Genomic DNA, 21,980 nt, shown 5'->3' with positions numbered 1-21,980 from the left:
CTTACGAATTATGAAAACTGCTTTTTTGTATTGATCCTAGAAAGCTGATTTTGATAAAGAAGTTTTGGAAAGAAAATAAGCATAACACTCATCTTTATGTTTAATTTCAGGCCCAAGTTGTTTTACAAGGCAAATCCAGAAGTGTCATTATTCGAGAACTTCAGCGAACAAATCTTGATGTAAACCTTGCTGTAAATAATTTACTTAGCCGGGATGATGAAGATGGAGATGATGGGGATGATACAGCCAGTGAATCTTATTTGCCTGGAGGTTTGTGGGTCACAGTCATGGCTTTCTCAGCTCTGAAGGGAGAGATTTTTCTGACTGGGGAATGGAATTTTAAAGTGCAATGGATTTTCTGACAGTTCTTTCCACGGTGGTAGATATTTCTCACTGTAGTGTTTGATTTGATTGTAAAATTCTTTTTAAGGGCAAATGAGGGAGAGTTTATGTTCAGTGGACTTGTGTTTGGTCCCAGTAAAGAGTATGTGCATGGCTTTATCACTGGCTGACAGATGACTCTGGGATGTTATATTTCGATCCCCTTATTGCTGAATATATAATAATTGAACTGCATTTTGATTTTGACTCTATTATCTCTGTGATGCACAAGAATCTTAAATAGGGATTTTTTTGGGGGGGTGATTATAGTAGGTAGCCCAAGCAACAGTCATTCAATTGATGTTACTTAAAATCTATATTAATAATGTTAATTTTATTTCTGGGTAGTTACTGCTTTTCTCCTCAGGTTATGTTGGTAGTCAGTCCTTGTTTTACTTTTCAGGGAATTTTTTAGTGGTCTATAGATTTTTTTTCTCTATATCTACTTCATTTATATTTGTTTCTGCTTATAGAGGATCTTATGTCTCTTCTTGATGCTGACATTCATTCTGCCCACCCAAGTGTCATTATCGATGCAGACGCCATGTTTTCTGAAGACATTAGCTATTTTGGTTACCCTTCTTTCCGTCGTTCGTCACTCTCCAGGCTAGGCTCATCTCGAGGTAATTTTGCATTTATTTCTTTGTGCTTATTGGTTGGCTGTACAGAGAGATAGTGGTAGAATTCAGTGTATTTGAACTTGTAATATTACAGTAAAAGAAATCATTACTTATTAGTGTTTTTGGATGCATTGGCATTAAAATAGTTATTTTTGATTTTGGAGAGCCACAATAGTACTTTAGAGATGATCTTAACTATGCTGTGGAATACATGTAAAGGGTTATGACTTACCTAACTATATGTTTAATTAGGAACATGGATTCTGAACTAAAAGCAGAACTCTACTTTATAGTGACATGCAGCATTCAGAAAACAAGCCTCTTTAGTTTATTTGATTAAAATAAAGTGATTATTTCATTCACTTAAAATCCTTGTTAGATGGAAGAGTGAAACAGATTATTAGAATAGGATTGATCAGTAATGAATATATAGAAATGTTTAGCTTATTAAAATGGTATTTTCAGAAGTTTGAAATCTTTAAAAGTTATAGTACATAGTAGAGGTTAGAAAGAAAGTTTTGAAATCAAACAAATAGGAGCCTTCCTCTGTATATGTTGATATAGATTTAACTTGCATTTTAACTTTTTTAAGCCAATATTTTTACTTTCCAGAATATAAAACTGCTTGATTCAAACAACAGGCAAGAATCAGCTATATTATTTACTATCATTTATAAACTGAAAGAGATGCGATGTTATATATATTAAGACCTTGCTACAAATACTTAGCACTTAAAAGCAGTTTTAAAATAACAGACCCACGATGATCTTTTAATATATTGAACCTATTGTGTAATAGCTTAAAATTTTAAAAGCATATTTTACTGCTTTCTATTCAAGTATTACATTTCAAATATTCAATATCTTTAACACAAATAACTCCTAAATTTCTCCCTTTTGCTTTTCTTTAGGTCATTCTATGTGGGCATCACTTTTAGTTTGAACCACATGAAATTGCTGGTACTTGATCATGTTTGACCTGCATGGATGGCAATTTTATATGGTTCAACTTAATATTGTTTTTAATCCTTGCTATCCCCATATTGGAAAGTTTATCTTGGTTGCCTATTCAAAAAAGTAATGTGTGAGCAAACTGGGGAGAAAAACCACTGGTTTTAAAAAGTTTGTAGGCCAGTGTCTTGCAGGGGAAGCATTTCTGTAAAATAATCTTTCTATAAAGATTTTTTTTTTTAAAAACCATATCTGATTTCTCAAAAATTTTAAAATAAGACATTCATTAAAGTGCAGCCTATAAAATTACTCTAAACAAGGGCTTGGATCATCACAGGTTTTATAGTCAATGGATTTATATTTTGCCCCTTTCAACTTTTTTTTCTTTATGTGTTGACTCTTTAACAAATACTCTTTTTTTTTAGTTTATGTATGCATGTAACATGTTGAACTTTTAAGTTGTCGTCTTTTCTAATAGATAATAAAAAAGTTATGTTAAGCATTTTTAATGAGAGCCCAAAATTTAAAACTCCATTAAAAAATCCAGAATCCACTTTAAAATAAAGCAGTTCTGCTTTAAAAGCATACAGTTGGATTTCAGAAAAGTCTGTCTCAACAGTGCTTAACAATACTAGTTTGTAATTTTCATACATTCACTTGAAAGAGTTAATGTTTTGAATGTTGCATGTCAGGCTTAATAGATAAACATTTATATTAAATTCTTGTGAGTAGATAAACTGCTGTTAGTTGCATCCTGAAGGGTCTTTACTAGAGAGTGGCTTACTTTTATCCCACTGGTGTGACCCAATTGCATACCAGTTCTCCTTCTTCCCTTAGAGAGAGACTCTGAGCTGTTGCGTGAACGTGAATCCGTTTTACGTTTACGTGAACGAAGGTGGCTTGATGGAGCCTCATTTGATAATGAAAGGGGCTCTACTAGCAAGGAAGGAGAGCCAAACTTGGATAAGAAGAATACGCCTGTGCAAAGCCCAGTATCTCTAGGAGAAGATTTGCAGTGGTGGCCTGATAAGGTATTTGAAAACAATCCCACCCCCTTACATTTTAAATAGACTCCTGGCAGTTTCACCCCCACCCCCACCCCCGAACAAAAAGGTTTCCGTTTTATTTCAGAGTTTTGTACTATCATTTAAAATGCAGGCATAAAGTGGTATTTTTGTTTTGTTTTTAAATGTAAATAGGTCATCTTTATTTGACTCTATAGGAGTCATTTTAATGAGATTTCATCAGTTGGTGCTATTTCTTTCTCTACTTCATGAAATAAATCAGAGAAATTGGGATAGTAGTTCCAGGTAACACCAGCGTTCTATTTCAGGATTTCTTTTTTGATGATAAATGTACCGGAAACTAGTATCTTTCTTGATAGAAATTTGTTTTGTAATGTCAAGTGGACCCCAGTTTCTGCAGGGCAGGTTTCTGGTCATTGATACAAGCATGCATGTCAGGGCGAGATTAGGGATCTTTGTTTCTTTGGTTAGTTAGCTTTCCCATTTGATGGCAGTGAATTCTGACAGCCCCTTTGCTCTAAATGCTGTGGGAGACAAAGCAGGAATGGACTGTGGAAGTTATGCTCTGCATCCTGAGGAGTAGTACAATGACTGGTTTCTAGAAAGCATCCAGGGTTTAAGTTGATTTGAATCTTTAAAATTCCATCACTGCTATAGTTGAAAGAGTCGACACATATTGATGGTGTGTAGGTTTCATTGTCTTAAGTGATTGGTAATTCATGTTCAAAGGCTCTTATAGGAAGCCATATGTTTTTCACCTGTTTTTTGGAGTGCCTGTTACAATGAAATAAAAATTTCCAGATCCAGTTGGATAGGAAATTTTCTTAAGTAGAAGTAAAAGAAGATAAGAACTTGAAGGTTATCTCTAGCAGATAAGGAGATTCCGATACAGATTTCTTTCTTTGAAGTTGAATTTGGGATATTAAAGGAAAAATATTATTTAACTTCCTGAATTTGTTTACTTTTCATAGTTATTGTGAATCTTGATGTACTTCATTTATTTTCCTCTGCATTCAGCTCATGTGGAAAGCTTGAATGCAAGAAGGAACATGAATTTTAATCAGTCTCTTTGTAAGCAAAAGGTTATTCTGTTTTCTTTGGCAGCAAACTCTCCCTGAATTGCATTCTCTTCCTTATTTCCATAGAACTAGAAATGTTCTAGTCTCTACTTTTACTTAATATGGTAGAAGATGATTTAAACCCATTGTGCTTTTTCTTTTCTTTTTTCGTATACTGATCTTTGTTTTTTGTTTCTCTTGCCGGGCTCGTGTTAGGGCTGTCTACTTCACACTGACAGAAGTAGTGGAGGACTCGTGAGGCTTGTTTTAATAGTGCCACCACACATGCATTAGCATAGGCTTCTCTATCATGTGTTCTTTTTGATTAATGAAAATGTTTTGAGCTGTATGAGTTTAGCAAGCTTTTTTCCTTGGCCAGTGCACCTTGTGTTAGAGTTAGCCAGTCTTTATCGGCTTACACCGATAGGCACGTTTTTAGATACAGCTTGTTTTCAGAGACTGTTACTGGCTGCGTCATAAAATCTTGACACTGTACCGGCCTTAACTTAGTGTGTTATTTCCTTGATTTATTTAGACATTGAATGAAGGAGAAATAGCTGTATTGTGCAACAAAAAGATATCCTACCTATGCTTTATTTTCCTATTAAAGAAATGTTTAAATGTCATTGAAAAAGAACCACTTTTATTAGCTTCCTCTTGAAATTTAGACAGCAAAAATTTTGGTTCAAGGAAAGAAAACAACGTAAACCTAATTGAGCTTTAAGCATCATCACAGTTACCAACAGATACGTATGTTAGATGCCTGTTTGCAAGGCTGAGTGCTGCAGTCAGAGAATGCAGAGAGTTATGAAAGGGAAGAAAAGATCTTGCCTTTAGAACAACATGCAGAATTATCATGCAGGGGCATAAGATAAATTCTACGTGAAGAAATGGGCAATATATGGGACCATGTTGGTCCTCCACTTGGGGGTAATGATCCCTGCAGAGTACAAGGGTTTTGGGGAAAGCTTGACAGAGGATAGAGTGGTAGGTGGAGAGTGCAGGGAGATGGAGGATGTTGGCAAGCACTATTTGGAAAGTAGTCTCTTTCTCTCTTTTTGTGTATGTTGGGGGTGGGCAGAATACGCATCCCAGCTAAATTTCAGAAATGACCTAATCCATTATTTTTGAATTGTAAGTTTGGTTAGTATCCATGGCCTTTTTCATTCTCCTTTTGTTAGGGTACATGAGAAATTCCACGGGTAAATTATCTGGGTTACTCCTGACTTTACTACCACCTGTTTAGAGTAACAGCTACTTCTTTAAAATTTCACCAGTTTGTTGGCTAGTAAGTTTCTTTTAGTGGTGGAATGAATGATCTCTTTTCTTTCAGCCTTTGCAGTATAATCTTAAACTGAAAATATTTGAAGTAACCTTAAACTTTTGATTATTTCCATAAATTATTTGATTTCAATGTCAAAGTTGTATAAAAGCATAATTGGGAACCCTTGTGCACTGTTGGTGGGAATGTAAAAGTAAATTGGTGCAGCCACTGGAAAACAGTATGGAGGTTCCTTAAAAAATTAAAAATAGAACTACTGTATGATCCAGAAATTCCACTTCTGGGTATTATCTGAAAAAAATGACGATAATTAACTAGAAAATATACATGTACTCCCATGTCCGTTGCAGCATTATTTACAACAGTTAAGATATTGAAGCAACCTAAGTGTCCACCAGTGGATGGACACACACACACAACACACAGACACGCAGAGGAATACTAGACAGCCATAAAATAGAATGAAATCTCGCCATTTTCAACAACATGAATGGACCCCAAAGGCATTATGCTAAGTGAAATAAGTTAAAGACAAATAAATCAGACAGAGAAAGGCAAATACCATATAATCTCACTTAAATGTGGAATCTGAAAAAACAAAACCGAAACAAAGCTCATAGATACAGTAAACAGAATAGTCCGTTGCCAGAGGAGGGGCATGGGAGAAGTGGGTAAAGGGGGTGGGGATCAAATGGTAAAAATAAAACTATGACACCCTCCCCCCCCATTAACTTTTCAGCATCTTTTTTAAAAAAACATAGTTGATAATTAGGGATGTTGAAAACTCTGTGAAAGACAGGTGAGGGTCATTCAGTCAGTGATGGAGTAGCCCTTGAATGAATGCATGCTGGGTGTTAGGCCTTTTGCTCAGGTGTTGGGTTGAGAGTTTTGTAGGAAGGCAGAATAATGATGTTAATGCTCTGGCGTCAGTACCATGATAACATTGGGTGCAAGAGGCTTTGGGGAATCAGAGGAGGCCAGAGTGATGATGACCAAGGGCGTGGACTCTGGAGCCGGGCAGCTGGAGGCCCTGTCCTGGCCCTGCCGCTTCCTGGCTGTGTAGCCTTGGACAAAGCCTTTAACTTCTCTGGGCCGTGGTTTTCTCGTCCATAAGATGGGGATAATAATATTTTTTACTTTATGGGATTGTCATGAGAATTAAATGAGTTAGTGTATGTGAAGCATAAAGAGCAGGGAGAAGCAGATGCCCATTTTACAAAGAGAAAGGCCGTTCCCGCATGTCGGGGCCGGCAAGAACCCGGGGGGTGGGTGCGCGGTAGGCCGTGCGGCAGCAGTGCTTGGTGTCAGGTTCTCTGCCGGGAGAACAGGCAATGCCCCTTGTCGGACTGGGCTAGAATGCACGTAATGAAAGCATTTCATTATAGTAACAATTGGCATAATGAGAGCTTAACAGGTAATCTCTATGCACCAGAGTAAGACGTGGAGGGAGTGCCTGAGTCCAGGCCTCGAAGTCCCCGATGTTCACAGCTGAACTGGCCGAGTTTACTCTGGTTTCTAAGTCGTTTTACCCCAGAATACCAGTTTATTGTCCTCCTCAATCCTTCTTTCCTCTCCTCCTCTCAAATAAAAACTCCTCCCCTCTTCCTGTCCCCCTCCCTCTCTGCTTATACTTCGTGCTTCTGGAAAAAGCTGTGATAATTTAGTTACTTGGATGAGAAGGTATAGTCTTTCAATTAGGCGATTATCTAACAGGGTTCCTTTTTCACTTCACAGTCATTTTTGGAATTTACTTTGCTCAGATTAGAAATTTAGTTCCATGTTGCTGAACGTCTTCATTTAAATTACAAATATATGTAATGTGTGTGCTTGTGTGTGTATATATATATACATTTTCTTTTTATACCAACCTACTTCCAACAAGAATGTAAAGTAACTTGTAAGGGAAAAAAGTGCAGCTACAGTAGTAACAAAGTCTGTTAAAGGTAGAATGTAAAGATGAGAGCTAAGTAATACATGTTGAAGGGAAAGGAGGGAGAGAAATTACACAGAAGTCCATGCTCAGTAAATCAGCTGAAGTTGAACATAAAAACTTCGCTTTGTGCCCTGTTACAACTCTTTCATGTTAGAAGAGACACACATCCTTTATTTTCATAAGCTCTCAGAGAAGAACTTAATGGAAGTTGTATGGTGGGTGATGAAGAATCAAAACTGATTCAGCGGGGCAGTGCTATGAATTTACAGTCACGTCCCTTACTGCTCTGGGTCTATTTTCGTCTAGTCTAGGGGAAATAAGACAGTTCATTCCCCACCAGCCTTTTGAACTGTGGAATGGTGTGTTTTTCTCAAGTTTCTTTGAACAGTGTTGAGAGGAAGTAGTCCCTTAACATTTGTCTCCTTAAGTTACAGAGCAGCTTCACTATTGGGACCAGTTGATCAAACTTGTTGGTCAGACTCCTTTGCCTTTAAGGTTCTAGACGTGGAAGTTGGGTAGGGAGGTCTTTTTTTTTAAATCAACTCATGGAGGCTTTCAGGAAGTATCAAAAGTTAGCTAGGTATGTCACAAATGCAATTTAATAATGAAGTAAGAACAAAAGGAGAGGTAGTCATACAAAGGAAAAGAAGCCAGGCATAAGGAGAAAACAGAAACGTGGACGGGCAGGAGAGGTGAGGTGAGAACAGGGCCCCTCACCAGTTGCGCGTGCAGCCTGCAGCTGCGTAGTGTCCGTTTCAGCCACAGCAGGCGGCACGTCGCTGTTGGAGCTGCTGCTTGATGGCAGAACTAGTGTTTGCTGATAGTAGGAAAAAGTTTTTTTTTTTTTATGAAAACCAAGTTTTGTGGGGAGAAATTTAGGAATAAAAAGACCAGCTTTTTCAAAATACCAAGTCACTACATGTAGATGAGGTTAATAAGGGCTTGAGTTGCTGGGCTGAGTGATTTTTTTTTTTAAGCTTCGATCACTAGGTAATTTTTATCTTTTTTAATATTTTCCATCTCCCTTAGGAATTTCTTATTTAGTCGATGACTTGTTTATTGTTGTTCAGACAGTTGCAAATTTACTGATTAGATTCAGCCTCGAAATGATTTGTTTTTGTTTAAAAAAATAGTGCTACATACTACTGACCTTTAAGGAAACATGCGTATCCACTTTTTCCAGTTGGGTTGAAGCAGGCCCCAACTTGCTCAGAAGCAGCCATTAGTATTTCATTAAAACAATAAAAGCATTGTTTTCTGTGACATGAAATGTGTGAGCTGAAATACTGTTCCTTTGTGTGTATTTGATTGTTTTGTATTTCTCTGCATACTAATTGCTTTGAGCAAGAAGCAGTGATTTTTCTATCATCTTCCTTTGGTTGGTAATTGTGCCATCTAGCCACATTTGCCCATAATGGATGTTCAGGGCTTTCAGGGTTCACTTAGCTCATTCAGGACTAATAAACTGGAGAACAGTGGCCCATCCTTGAAGGATAAAGGTAAGTCAGTGCTGAGAGGGCCTCAAACGCCATGCTTTTGCTATAGGGATGATCTGTACAGGATCGTACTGCTCTGGCAGGGCTTTTACTCAAAGAAATTTGAGTTAAGATTTAAGATGCATTTGTTCATTCAGTTGTCAGTGTGCTCCTACTGTGTGCCAGGCACTGAGCTGGCCTATTGGAATGTAGGGGTGAATGCGTCGTGGACCTTCCCATGGGGAACTCGGTGGGGAAGGCAAGCATTCACATACAATGAAATGTGTCCACAGTGTGATAAGTGCTGGACTGAAGGTGTGGCTGTGGGGCTTAGGGGTTCAGGGTGGGAATGACTGATGCCACCTGAGAGAAATGGCAAAGACTTCACAGAGGAGATGACATTTAAATAGCATTTTTAAGGATAAGTAGGTGTTAACTAAGTTGCAAAGACATTCCAGACATATCAAGTATGGGCCTAAAATCACGAAAGGTCAGGGTGTGTTTGCAAAACAATGAGAAATTCAGAACTGCCGCCCTGGGGTGGGGAGTAGGAGAAAAGGCAGATGCAGCAAGACTGTAAAGGGCCCGAGGCAGCCTGCCCAGGAGTTAGGAGGGTGTTCTGCCTGTGACATTCTTAGAGGAGTGACAGGGAGGTAGGTGGGCTTTGTTTTGTGTGCACTTAAGGAGGCTACTGGCATGGTGGGAGAAAGACAGGACTGGGAAAAGGCTAGAGCCACTGAAGACTCTAGTAGAGTCATTATGAAAAGGACTGTGAGCATCTCAGCCGAGGCAGTGACAGTGCGGAAGGAGGAAGGAGGAATGTGAGAGGCATTTGGGACAAGATCAGCACTGGTTTACTAGTCACTATGTGGTTGAGAGGAAATGAGGAGGAGTTGAGGAGAGTGCTTGGGCGCCTGTGTGCTCTCCTGCTACGAGATGGGTGGTTGGTGGGTGTTACTCATGGAGGTAGGACTGCAGGGGACATGCAGCTTTGGAGGAGGTGATGAATCCATTTTGGAGATGTTATGGTGCTGTTAAGGTCTCCAGGTAGTCAGTCTGCAGGTTAGTCTGGAGATAGGAGATATACGTGTTTAAAAGCTTGGTGCCCTAGTGGTCACAGTCGGGCTGAGGATGGAGCATAACTGAAAAAAAGGGATAAGGACAGAATCTGGATCAGGGAGTACATGGTGGTACAAGGGAGATGGAGAAAACAGTTGGTAAGGTAGGAAGGCCAGTAGAGTCGTGACCTGTGAACAAGGGAGGAGAGGTTCTAGAACTGGTGATGAACAAGGGCAAATGGCTCAGAGTTTAAAGAGAAGATGATTGATTAAATGTGTGGGACACTAATATGACTGTAGGAGGAGCGACTACAGCTGTCAGTGAAAGCTGGTGAGGTTAAACATACGCCAAGTAATAATTCATTTTACTGTGAGTAAGACTGAAGGAAAGATTAGTTTGAATAGTTGTTGGGGCAGTGAGAGAGGGTTGTATCCACGTGTTTGTGGGTTATCGTTAAGTAGTAGAGAGGGGCACTTCTTTCTCAGAAATTATGTGGTGGAGAATTGTGTTTTTCATTAAGTAAATCTGGAGATAGGAATATTCAAGAAGCTTGTGCTTTTGGGGTGAGGAGGAGATGAAGTCAGGGCACCAGAATAATCAGTTGAATTTGATCATTTATTTGTGCCAGGTATTTTAATATATGTTACTTTATTTGGTTTTTACCTTCCCTTCTGCAATGTATTATTATTATGCCCATTTTAGAGGTGAAGAAATGAGTTCAGAGAAATTACATAACCTGTCTGAAGTTACCTACTTAATAAGTAAGTGTTGGATCCAGGTTTGGGGCTCACTTGGTCTGATTCCATCATCATTTTCACCAGGAGGCTGAGAAGGAAGTATGAAGTAGACCTGTTAAGACTTGATGTGGCCGCCCTGGAGAAAGCAGTGTTTTTCAGATAGATATGGTGAAGGGAAGAGAAGAATTGTTAAGTTGGAAAATTTCAGATTTGATCTCTTTCCCATCCCTTCATAGATGTGACTTGAAAACAGGGCTGACTGGCACTGGTAAAATAGAAGATAAAAGTTCGTCTTCTTTCTGTGCAGCTCCAAGGCATACCCTGTTGTTACTGTGAGTCTTGGCAGGCTTCACAGACTTTAGCTGAGCACCATAACCCATCTGACCAGAGAAATGGAATTTGACAGAGAACTAAAAAGATGCCATTAGTTTAGCATACTCTAGAGCCAGAATTTCAAAGACAGCAGAGAAGTTTTGTAGTAGCAAAAATATGACCTGAAATCTGTGGGCAAGTTTCACTCTGAGATTTCTGGGGAACTTCATGACGCTAATCATATTGCTCTTATGTTAAAAAAAAATTATCATTTTATCACTGGTATTGTTTAATTACATTATTTACATTTATTGTTCATTTATATTGAAGCTTTTTATAATTTAATTGCATTCCAGCTCTCATTGCATGTGAATTGCTTTAAAACTAAGTGAACTTTTACCTTAAAAATAACCTAGATCCTTGTTTTAGCAGCTTGAAATATCCTCCCAGGAAGGAACCTTCTGTTTTGACACTTGACTTTCCCTGCTTCAACTCTTTAGTCTATTTTCTTCTTCATTTACTCAGCACATTTACTGAGCATCTAGTCTGTGCAATGTTCTAAGAATGGGGAATACAGTAGTGAACAAGACAAAGCTTATGTTTGAGTGAAATAGACTATAAGTGCATAAACACAGTAGTATGTCAAGTTGTAAACTTCTGTGTACTAAAAAGAAAGCAGAGTAAGGAGATGGCGTATTAGAATGCTGATTTTATAGTTAGTGTGATCAGGGAAGGTCTCATTTGAGCAGACTTAACTGAGGAGAGGGAGTGAGTCAGGTGAGATATAAGGCAAGCAAACAGTAAGGATGTGGTGGTGGTATTCTGGAAGGAGCTGGAAGAAGGCCAGTGTGACTGATGGCGGGAGAGTGAGTTTCAGGAGGGGCCACATTAAGAAGGGCCTTGTGGGCTATGCTAAACTGTTTGTGTGAACATGTAGTTAATCTAGATTTGATGCCATAATTCAAGTGTTGTATCCAGATCACTAAGTTTGGCAGTTGTTATATTTAGACTGTTGTATTACTTTTACTTCATAGGATGGAACAAAATTCATCTGTATTGGGGCTCTATATTCTGAGCTTTTGGCTGTCAGCAGTAAAGGAGAACTTTATCAATGGAAGTGGAGTGAATCTGAGCCTTACAGAAACGCACAGGTATTTTGTTACATAAAATATTGCATTAAATAGCTCTCCAATCAAACATGCAAAATGATAATCTCTTTTCTTATGCTTTCAAAGAATCCGTCCTTACATCATCCACGAGCAACATTTTTGGGGCTAACCAATGAAAAGATAGTTCTCCTGTCTGCAAATAGCATAAGAGCAACTGTTGCTACAGAAAATAACAAGGTATGAAACACTATGCGTTGATTGATAAACATTACTTAAATTCTTGATTTTCTTCCTCTCTTGCTCCTTTTCTATCTTTACATTTGTATCTTTCCATCTAATTACCCACTATTTTGAATATTGTGGTTCAGTCTTCATTACTTATGTCAGTTGCTTTGGACAGATATCTCTTCGAGAATCTCCTGTTTTCTTATTTAGTTCACATACCTGATTTCTGATGTTCTCAAGGTTCCTTGTTCACTGGACTCACATGATAGCAGGATATAGTAGCAGATGCCTTCCTTATTAGCATGTAGGATGACATTACTATAGACAGGGAGGTCAGAAAAAATAACTTTGAAGATGCACTGAAGAAAAGCTTTAAGCAAAATAGCTTGGCACTAAATTGCTGAAAATAGCAGCATGTTGTAATACTTTGTAAGTAAGCCTTAGTAGAGTAGCCCAGTGTATAATCTTTTTGTTGCTCATTTATCTCTGTGTTATAATCCAGCTTCAGAGGTAGCTTTCTGCTTTAAGGGAAGGAAAAAATAATCAAGCTGTGTGCTGACAAAGCAGGTGGTAATGAAAAGATAGACTGAGGAAGTATGCTTATTATACCTCAGATTATCAGTTTGACTTTAGAGTCACTTAATTCTTTTAAAAATTACTGGAGCAGATACTTACATTTGATTAATGCCTTAGAGATGGCTTTAGACATTTATTTCAGTAACTGCAATTTTAATTGATTTGTATGAAGAAAATATTTTAGTTTTTAGTCTTATTAACACTTTTTCTGAATTGTTTTTTGTTCTAGCCTTTAGCTCAAAACACATTTTAGAATTCTGGTCCACGGAGTAGGTATTCCTTGCCCTTATTTTGACCACAATCCTTTTCTGGCAGGGGGGAGGGAATAAATTAGGTTTATTTATTCGCTTTTAATGGAGGCACTGAGGATTGAGCCCAGGACCTCGTGCATGCTAAGCATGCGCTCTACAGCTGAGCTATACCCTCCCTTGACCCCAATCCTTTTGAAAAGATAGATAACTTATTTTTATTTAAACCTCTGATGTTTTATTCTTTAGGTTGCTACATGGGTGGATGAAACTTTAAGTTCTGTGGCTTCTAAATTAGAGCATACTGCACAGACTTACTCGGAACTTCAGGGCGAACGGATTGTTTCTTTACATTGCTGTGCCCTTTATACTTGTGCGCAGCTAGAGAACAATTTGTATTGGTGGTGAGTATGGCGTGGGGGTGTTTTCTTCTCAGGGAGCGCTTTTATGCACATAGATGGGTGCTTTGAGTAATGGAATGCCAGTAGAGAAGCTCAGTCACAAGATGAGGCTTTACAGAGAGGGAAATTTCACTTTGGAGCAAAATAACATTGAAAAAAACCTTTAAAAAAGCTTGTAAAAAAACCTACTTAGTGACTCTATGAAATTTTTAAAAAGTAAAAAGTAGAAATAAAAATCAAACTTACTCTTACAACCCAAATATAGCTACTATTATAGCGTTTGAGGGTGTTTTATTCATCTTCTTTTCCTGCACATAAATATGTCCTTTGCTTTTACTTAATTGAAAGCATAGATTTTTTTTTTCATTGAACAGTTACTTAAAATTTAATTTTAAAGGTTACTGAAGTCTTTCATTGTATGAATATTCTATGCCTCATTTAGTCCTTTAATGTTATAAAGGGAGTTTAAATGCACTTTCTGTTGTGTTTTAAGGAATTACCGGTAACTTTGCATTGGCAGAAATAATATATAGAGGAATCTACTAATGAAATAGAATTATTTGGAAGAAGATACCAAAATGATGGATTTCCTGTAAATTTTAATTTTAAAGGTTTAATAAAAATGAATCCCGTTAGGTATCAAGCCTATGATCAAGTTATACTTATGAATAAGTTATACATGTTATACATTATACTGGCAAAAATATTGGAGAAGGAATATTCCAGAAATGCTTAAATATAATATGTGTAATTATAGATTTATTTAATGGGCTTCTTTGCTGCTTATTTGTCCAAATTTTGCTTTCCTTTTTCAGGGGTGTAGTCCCTTTTAGTCAAAGGAAAAAAATGTTAGAGAAAGCTAGAGCAAAAAACAAAAAGCCAAAATCTAGCGCTGGTATTTCTTCAATGCCGAACATCACTGTTGGTACCCAGGTAGGTGATTAGAATTAAGTCTGTCCTAATGGACATTGTCTCTCTTCAAAATCACTTTCTTTCCCTTTAAGTAATTCCCCTGTAGGCACTTTTATACATGAATGCCATTTGAAGGACCAGGTTCCAGTAGTATGGAGGTGCCATACCACTCTTTATCCAGTAGCTGAGTCACACATAGAGTCTGCCCTGATGTTGCCTGGTTTCTCTGTGGGGCAGGGATCCCAGACTTGCCTGGCTTTAAGAATCATTTGGTACTTACATGTGGGGTCTGGAGCTCCTTACCTGAAACTTGCCTTCAATTGGTTGGTGTTAGGGCCCAGGCTTCATCGTGTTTAACACACGTCCCAGATGATTCTCTCTACCCAGCAGTTTGAAAGATACCGTTCTCTGGGGGTCTTGTTGGCATGAGGCAGGAGGCTTTGTCAAGTACCCCCATTTCTGCTAGCTTCTGTTTTTTGACTCTAAGATGGTTTGAGGCTCCTATAGATATTTTACGGAAGGTAATTTTTCTAATTGCCCAGTGGTTCTTAAAGTGTGGTCCAAGGACTCCTGATGGCTTCTCAGCCCTTTCCAAGGATCTGCAGAGGCCTTCTTTTTCCAGTTACACATCTGTGTAAGGCTGAGTTGTCTTCATATACTTTAGTTAAAGTAACATCACAACAGATTGAATGCAGAAGCATACACGGGAATCTGGCTGTCTTCCATTAAATCAGACGTTAAGAGATTTGCAATAATGTAAGCAATGCCACTTTTCCCGCTGTTTTTTTTTTTATTTTATAAATTGTTTATATTAACATGGGATTTATTAGTATTAAATAAATATTTTAAATTTTCAGTTTTAATTCCTAATATGTTAAATACCAACTAGATACAACCCACATAAACAAAAGATTTTTGGGTCCACAGTGATAGGGAAAGAGGGGCCTGAGACCAAAAGAGTTTGAGAACTGCTGTTATCCTTCTAGTTCTTCAGATTCTTGGAGAAATTTATCTTTGAGATAAAAGTGGATGCTTATGTTCGTTGCAGCAAGTGCTGTGTTTTAAGGACTTAACACTGAGACACATGGTGGGTTTTATTATATAACATGGTACTGATTTCCTGATCTAGTACTTTTTTTCAGTTCAGTTTTTTCTCATCTCTACAGGGTGGTAGCATCTCATCACTGCAAGGTGTTATCAGTTACATTTCACCGATGTCTTAAAAAGTAGTCACTACTTTAGCTGTTACTTTTCTCCAAAACTCAACTTAAACGTACTTGTTCTCTCTGTTTGGGGCTCTATTTTTTTTTTGTACTATTCACGATTGTCTTGTTCTGACTCTTTTGTTGACCTTCGAACTAGGAGGTTTTAGTGATTGATTACCCACTTCATTACTTACGTCAGACTCTTTGGACAGATCTCTCTTCTAGGAGCCCCTGTATTTAGTTCACATACTGATTTCTGATGTTCTCAAGGTTTCTTATTCACTGGATTCACATGATAGCAGGTTATTGTAGCAGGTGCCTTATTAGCATGTAGGATGACATTACTATAGTCAGGGAGGGCAGAAAAAGTACTTTAAAGTTGCACTGAAGAAAAACTTTAAGCAAAAATAGCTTGGCACTAAATTGCTGAAAAATAGCAGCATGTATGGTACTTCGTATAGAACTAAGATTTTGTTTTTAAAGTGTAGAAAACTGGAGATTTAAGACAGTCACAGCCACAGAAGAGGAAAAACATTCATATGCTAGCATCAGAAAGATTTGTTACTTAGTTAGAATTTTCAGCTAAACCTGCACTCTCAGATCATAATTGTTGAGTAATATATTTAGCAAATATTCATTACATGTCTTGTTATGTGCTGGATGTACTTTTCCTTTAAGGTGCATTTTTTAAATAAGGCATTAATAAATAACTTATATAATGCGCCACATTTCTTTTTCAATTATAGCCTTCTTACTGATCCACTTTTAGGCTTTTAAGCCTTCACCAGTCTTTTTTGAAATTTTATGGATGAAACATCTCTTAAAAGCCAAGCTAAGCAGGATATACCCTTTTCAAGAAGTTGGTTCTTGTGAACTATTCATTCTATGCCAGAGAACTGTATTGGGTGACACAGAACTATGACAGAACTACTACTCCATGTCAGTATTTCCAGCTCCTGTACTTCTCAGATACCACCTTTCTCCTTGTGAGGTACATTTCATTATAAACCATCAAAAAACATGTCTTCATATATGCCACTGTCAAGTATAACATGATCATTAGTTACTGGATGACTGAACAGACCGGCAATAAGATTGGGGTATTGGAGAAGTCAAAAGAAATTTCCATAAATAACGTTCATCCCTCATTTGGAGGTATTGTTGGTACGTTTGACAGTGCCACCTTATGAATGATTGATTTTAGAGTGTGGCTTGGTCGCGCTCCTTGGCAGTAAGAATTTGTAGGTTATTCACTCCTGAACTCAGTCAACTTCCAACACTAATGTCTACGTATTCTTTTTTTTAATTTAAGAGAAGAGTTATCCAGTGAAACTTACGGCTTGTAGAAAACAACCGTCTTCTGGGGAAAACATACATCCATAGAAAGTTCTAAAGCCCATATAGAGCCTGATGAATTAAGGAAGAAGATAATTTCCAATTATAAGAAACAGATAAAAAGTATAAATGTTTTGTTCACATCTCACTTTTTTAAGGACAGCCTTTCTAGTTTCTTTTCTGCTGTTTCTAATCTGTGTTTTTGTAGCAGGATGGTCAGGATATTTGCTGCATGAGATTTTAAAGTTAATTTTCAGCAAATGTGCTAAAACTATTCCTGCTTTATGGTTTGGGGAACATATTTTCTTGGTGGAGACTTGTAAGTCAATGCTTTATTAACCTTATTGATTGTGTAAGCTTGTATTTGGAAAACCTAGAAAGCAGACCTTTTACAGCTTATGTTTTCATACATTTGAAATATGTCTTCTAGTTTGTTTTAAAATTACGTCATCTTGATGGTGATTTTTCTTTTGTTTGCTAGGTATGCTTACGAAATAATCCTCTTTATCATGCTGGAGCAGTTGCATTTTCAATTAGCGCTGGGATTCCTAAAGTTGGTGTCTTAATGGAGTCAGTTTGGAATATGAATGATAGCTGTAGATTTCAACTTAGATCTCCTGAGAGCTTAAAAAGCATGGATAAAGCTAGCAAAACTACTGAAGCTAAGTAAGTACTATGCCCTGACTGTTCTTGATTTTATACCAGTGTCTAGTTTGCTTTATAGATGAAGGGAGGTAACCAAGTGAGACTTGGAAGCACACAGTGACACAGAAAAGTGCTAACATGGGGAGTCTCGTTAAGGTCCCCACAAGTTTTGAAAGGAACTGGTAAAATTTACTGTTTGCAGTTTGGTTAATATTTGTATATTATAGTTGTCCTTAATATTTAGTGGCCAGAGTGGCAGTGTAGAGTTCTCTTTGATGTCCTTTGCAGGTGTTGTATAGCAGTGACGGTGCATTCGGCTGTACATTACGTTAGGCCGGCTTTTTCCTCCTCTCTCCACGTGTGATCATCTTAATTTCTACTTAACGTCCTGCCTGCATCTTGATCATTGGAAGGATTTTACAGATTAACATGCTGGGGAGGGAAGTTCTGTAAAGGATTTGTAAACTGTCCATTGCAGGGACATGTGAACAGAAGTACCACTGAATTGTGTATCACCCACGTTCTGCGGCTGTGTTACTGTTCGGGAGCCAGGTGCACAGATCTTAACTCTGTACTTTTAGAAACATCTATGCATCTTTAAAAATATTTACGTGTATTATAATTTGGTTATTTGGCATGGCACATGAACTTAAAAACTTTAATAAAATTTCAAAATAACTTTTTTCTTAATCTTATAAAAATACGTGACCATTATAGAAACGTGGAAGAGTAATACAGTGTCACATTCCAGAAATAATGTTTTATATATTTTGATGTACTATTTTCTTTTTTTCTAAATACATACAGGCATTAAAAAGAAATGATTGGGACTGTACTATACTTACAGTGTTTTAAATTTTTGAAATTCTTTAGTTTGCTCAAATGTTGATTGTACAAGGATTACTGTTAAAATAAGTTAAAAATATTCTTTACTAAACGATAGCTATTGTAATTTATGCTTAAGGTTTTTTTTTTTTTTTGCTTTGTTTTAGTATTCTCTCTGTCTTGTCTTAAAAAGTAGATTTATAGGTTTTCCCTCTTACATTGATTTTTATCCTAAAAATAAAAGTAGCAAAATACATTTTCATTGTTTATGAAACTTTGTAAAGCGTTTGAAATCTTTTTGATGTGCATAAATAGAAAGCAAAATTAAAATAGAATATGCTATCTATATCCTGTGATTTATGAAGTTCTTAAAAATCTTCCTTGAAATTCCCCATCTATATTAATAAACTTAGTAAAAGAGCTAGGTGAAATTAAATGTTACGAAAATAATCCTTTTCGTATCAATAGACGTCTTTTCTAGCCATGGAAATGTGTTGACTTTAAATACATGCCGGTGATGAGTCAGTGCTGGCTTGCTTCCACTATCACAAGATTTGTAGAGCAGCCATTAAGTGTTCATGTGTGCTTGTACCTAGCACCTTGCTAAGATGCTGGTGAAATGGCACTGTTTTTCTGTGGACTGTTTCTAAACTCAAGTGAAATTCCTGGTAGTGAAATTCCTAGCAGATGAGGGGGTTAAGATGATGGCCCTGATCGTAACATATGCCAGAATGGTGTATAGAGGACAGATTTCTGAGTGATACATGACTTCTTTGTCTAAAAATTGACTTCTGCCTTTTAATTCATAAAATAATATATTTTTACCATCTGTAGAATATTCTATAGTTTCTGTAGTTATCTCAAGTATAGCACTAATGAAATAACTCAAGGGAGAGGGAGGGATGGTATGTTAATGCTGTAATTTCTCATTTCAGTTATAGCCGGTGATTATTCTTAAACCACCTGTGGTAAACAAAGGTTTATAAACCATTGCAAGTAGAGTTCCTCCTCTGAGCCATAGAAAATTAATGATCTAGTAGGCCTTTTATTTATTTGCCTTTACCATCTTTTAGGTTAAATTGCTGTGTCCAAGTCAGGGTGTTCACTAAAGTATGAAACTTGTTTGCTCAAGAGGCCTATGATAAAGCTGTGTTGATAAATTGAGGGTAGCTCTTTTTGTTATTCCTAGATAAAACTTTCCTGAACCATTATTTCAAGTTGTTGATAGCTTCACATGGTACATGTTTCTTTTCCTATTTTAAAACATTATTAAAAACTTGGAGTATGCACTGTGTATCTTCTTCAGAACCTTGCATCCTACAGAATACTACCATGTGCACATTTTTTTTACTGTTTCATTCCCCTATGAGAGTAAACTTGAGTCTTAAACGATTTGGTGAGTTCCTAATATTTCGTTTTCCTAATTATAAAGAGGATCTTATTTCTAATCTCAGGCCTGAAAGTAAGCAGGAACCAGTGAAAACGGAAATGGGTCCTCCACCGTCTCCAGCATCCACGTGCAGCGATGCGTCCTCAATCGCCAGCAGTGCATCAATGCCATATAGTAAGTTTTATGTGAAGTGCACGGCACTCAAAATGAGGTCCAGGGCAGATGGCTGTGTTCAGTTTGTTTCTGCTTTGAGGCAACTCAGACCATTTTAAACATCTCAATATAAATTGTGCTCCTACTAGTTTGATTTTTATTTTGAAATGTGCAACTTTTTTTAAATGTAAAAACAGTATTTACAGTGTTAACTATTCGTGCTGTTGTGGAGAGTTATAATCTACAATACATAAAACGCGTTGCAGTCGTAGAAGGAAGTAACTGCCGCTTGGCTGGAGAACTGCCTACCTTGGTTAAGGCCGTCATTACTGTAAATCGGTTATGGCTTGGTCTCAACTTTTGCTCAGAATTTGTAGAATTTATAAACCTAAATTTACTACTGCACCTTGGAGTTAAAGAGTTTCTTTTTTTTTAAGCTTTCCAAAATAAATTTTATAGTTGGAGTTGCTTTGTACCCAAGGAAGTTGAAAGTTAGTATAAGCCATGTGATAGTTTTATAAATAGCCCAGCGGTTCTTCCTTTTTAAACCTTGGTCAGATAGCCTAATTTTGAAGGTCCAAAATAAGTTTCCAGTTTCTTCTTCGCAGTTGTTTATAGTGATAGCGTTAGGCATTAACGGATATAGGTATCTTTCACTATGAATTCATTTGAACTGGAAGTTGGTCATAAAAACTCAGTTTGTAAAGCAGTAGTTCATGAAGTTCTTACTTAAGTGTCTCAGTGATGTATCCCTTTACAGATGATCTTTTTTCATCTATTTAGATGAAATCGATAAAGTCTCTTTCACATTTTCTTTTTGGTACTTACCATTTTGTTGTTGTCTAAGAACGACGACGGTCCACCCCTGCCCCGAAAGAGGAGGAGAAGGTGAACGAAGAGCAGTGGTCTCTTCGGGAAGTCGTTTTTGTGGAAGATGTTAAGAATGTTCCTGTTGGAAAGGTTTGTTCGGAATAGCTAAGAAGTAATTACTAACTTTAATGGTATTGATTATTGAAGAATTTATGGTTGGTGAGTATTCAGCCCTTCCTGTGAGGCTGCTTTATTTATGGCGTCTGATGATCTCTTTAGTCCCATCCCCTAATCTGATGCACACGTCTCCTCTGTCCCTGACGGGTGAGCTGATGACTATTATGCCTGTCCTTGAGCACTGATGGTGATACGCGGCTTTAAAAATTTTTTTTATTTTGGAATGACATTAAATTTACAGAAAAGTTGTGAAGAGATAACGCTACTCTTTGATACATATAGTCCATTCCTTGGAACTAGTAGACAGTTCTAATGGAGATTGCCTTCCATAACATTTGAAAAATCTTACTTCTGTCTTTAAGCTTCTACCTTCTCTTCCCTTCTTCTGGAGAAGGTCTTGCCTTCTAAGAAACCAAGTGCGTGGAGTCCATCAGCTGGAAGGCCATTAATTTCATCTTTCTCTTAATATATTGTTAAAAACAAAATGTGTCCATAACTGTAGAATATCTGCAAAGTAAAGGTTTTCCTGATTGCTCTTTTGTTTCTGAAATGTGATGGTCTTTCACTTGTACTTAAAGGACAGAGTAGATACATTATGTCCTGCAATTTACAAAGGCCTTTCTCATACACTATTCTGTTTGATTTTCAAATAGAACTGTAGTTTATGGGCAGCTATTTTTTTCTGTGAAGATCACATTGGCTTAAAGTCAAAAGCAGTAAGTAGCAGAGGTGGGACTCAAGTATTCTGATTTCAAGTTCCGTGCTTAGCTTTCTGTGCATTACTGACTATACCTGTGTTGTCCAGCGTTGTAGCCACTAGCCATATATGGGCTAATTAGGTTTATTAAAATTAATAACATTAAGAAGCCAGTCCCCTAGTCGTGTTAGCTCCATTTCAGGCGCTCAGTAGCCACTCATGGCTGACGGCTGTCATACTGGACGGCGAAGGTACAGAATGTTAACTGTCACTGCCGAAGTTCTTTTGCACAGTGAGGCTCTAAACTAATAAAGGAGGAGGATGGGAGGATTTTGTGGGTTATACTTAGTGTTTTCAACTGATTGCTGAACATCCACAGACTAAGCACTGGCTGCATAGGTCAGTCTTTCTATAGAAAGTATGTCTCGGATATAGACGT

General features: G+C 37.4%; 1 protein-coding gene across 9 annotated transcripts in view; it reads left to right on the top strand.

Annotated features, from left to right (window-relative positions):
- UBR5 (ubiquitin protein ligase E3 component n-recognin 5) overlaps positions 1-21,980 on the top strand; it is a 123,555-nt gene that overhangs the window by 43,489 nt on the left and 58,086 nt on the right. For 6 of the 9 annotated variants that reach the window (XM_072949580.1, XM_072949584.1, XM_072949576.1 and 3 more), the window contains 10 exons: positions 111-270; positions 855-1,004; positions 2,772-2,983; positions 11,868-11,984; positions 12,069-12,179; positions 13,241-13,395; positions 14,208-14,325; positions 17,326-17,510; positions 19,769-19,878; positions 20,705-20,817. In XM_072949580.1, coding sequence (XP_072805681.1) covers positions 111-270; positions 855-1,004; positions 2,772-2,983; positions 11,868-11,984; positions 12,069-12,179; positions 13,241-13,395; positions 14,208-14,325; positions 17,326-17,510; positions 19,769-19,878; positions 20,705-20,817 — 1,431 coding nt within the window. The remainder of the gene's footprint in view (positions 1-110; positions 271-854; positions 1,005-2,771; positions 2,984-11,867; positions 11,985-12,068; positions 12,180-13,240; positions 13,396-14,207; positions 14,326-17,325; positions 17,511-19,768; positions 19,879-20,704; positions 20,818-21,980) is intronic. The other 3 variants (XM_072949583.1, XM_072949582.1, XM_072949578.1) reach the window with 1 other exon arrangement.

The sequence above is a fragment of the Vicugna pacos genome, chromosome 25 (genome assembly GCF_048564905.1).
Source record: "Vicugna pacos chromosome 25, VicPac4, whole genome shotgun sequence".
NCBI lineage: Eukaryota > Metazoa > Chordata > Mammalia > Artiodactyla > Camelidae > Vicugna > Vicugna pacos.
The sequence above is the reverse complement of the archived record's forward strand: the minus strand, read 5'-3'. Positions and strand labels throughout refer to the sequence as shown.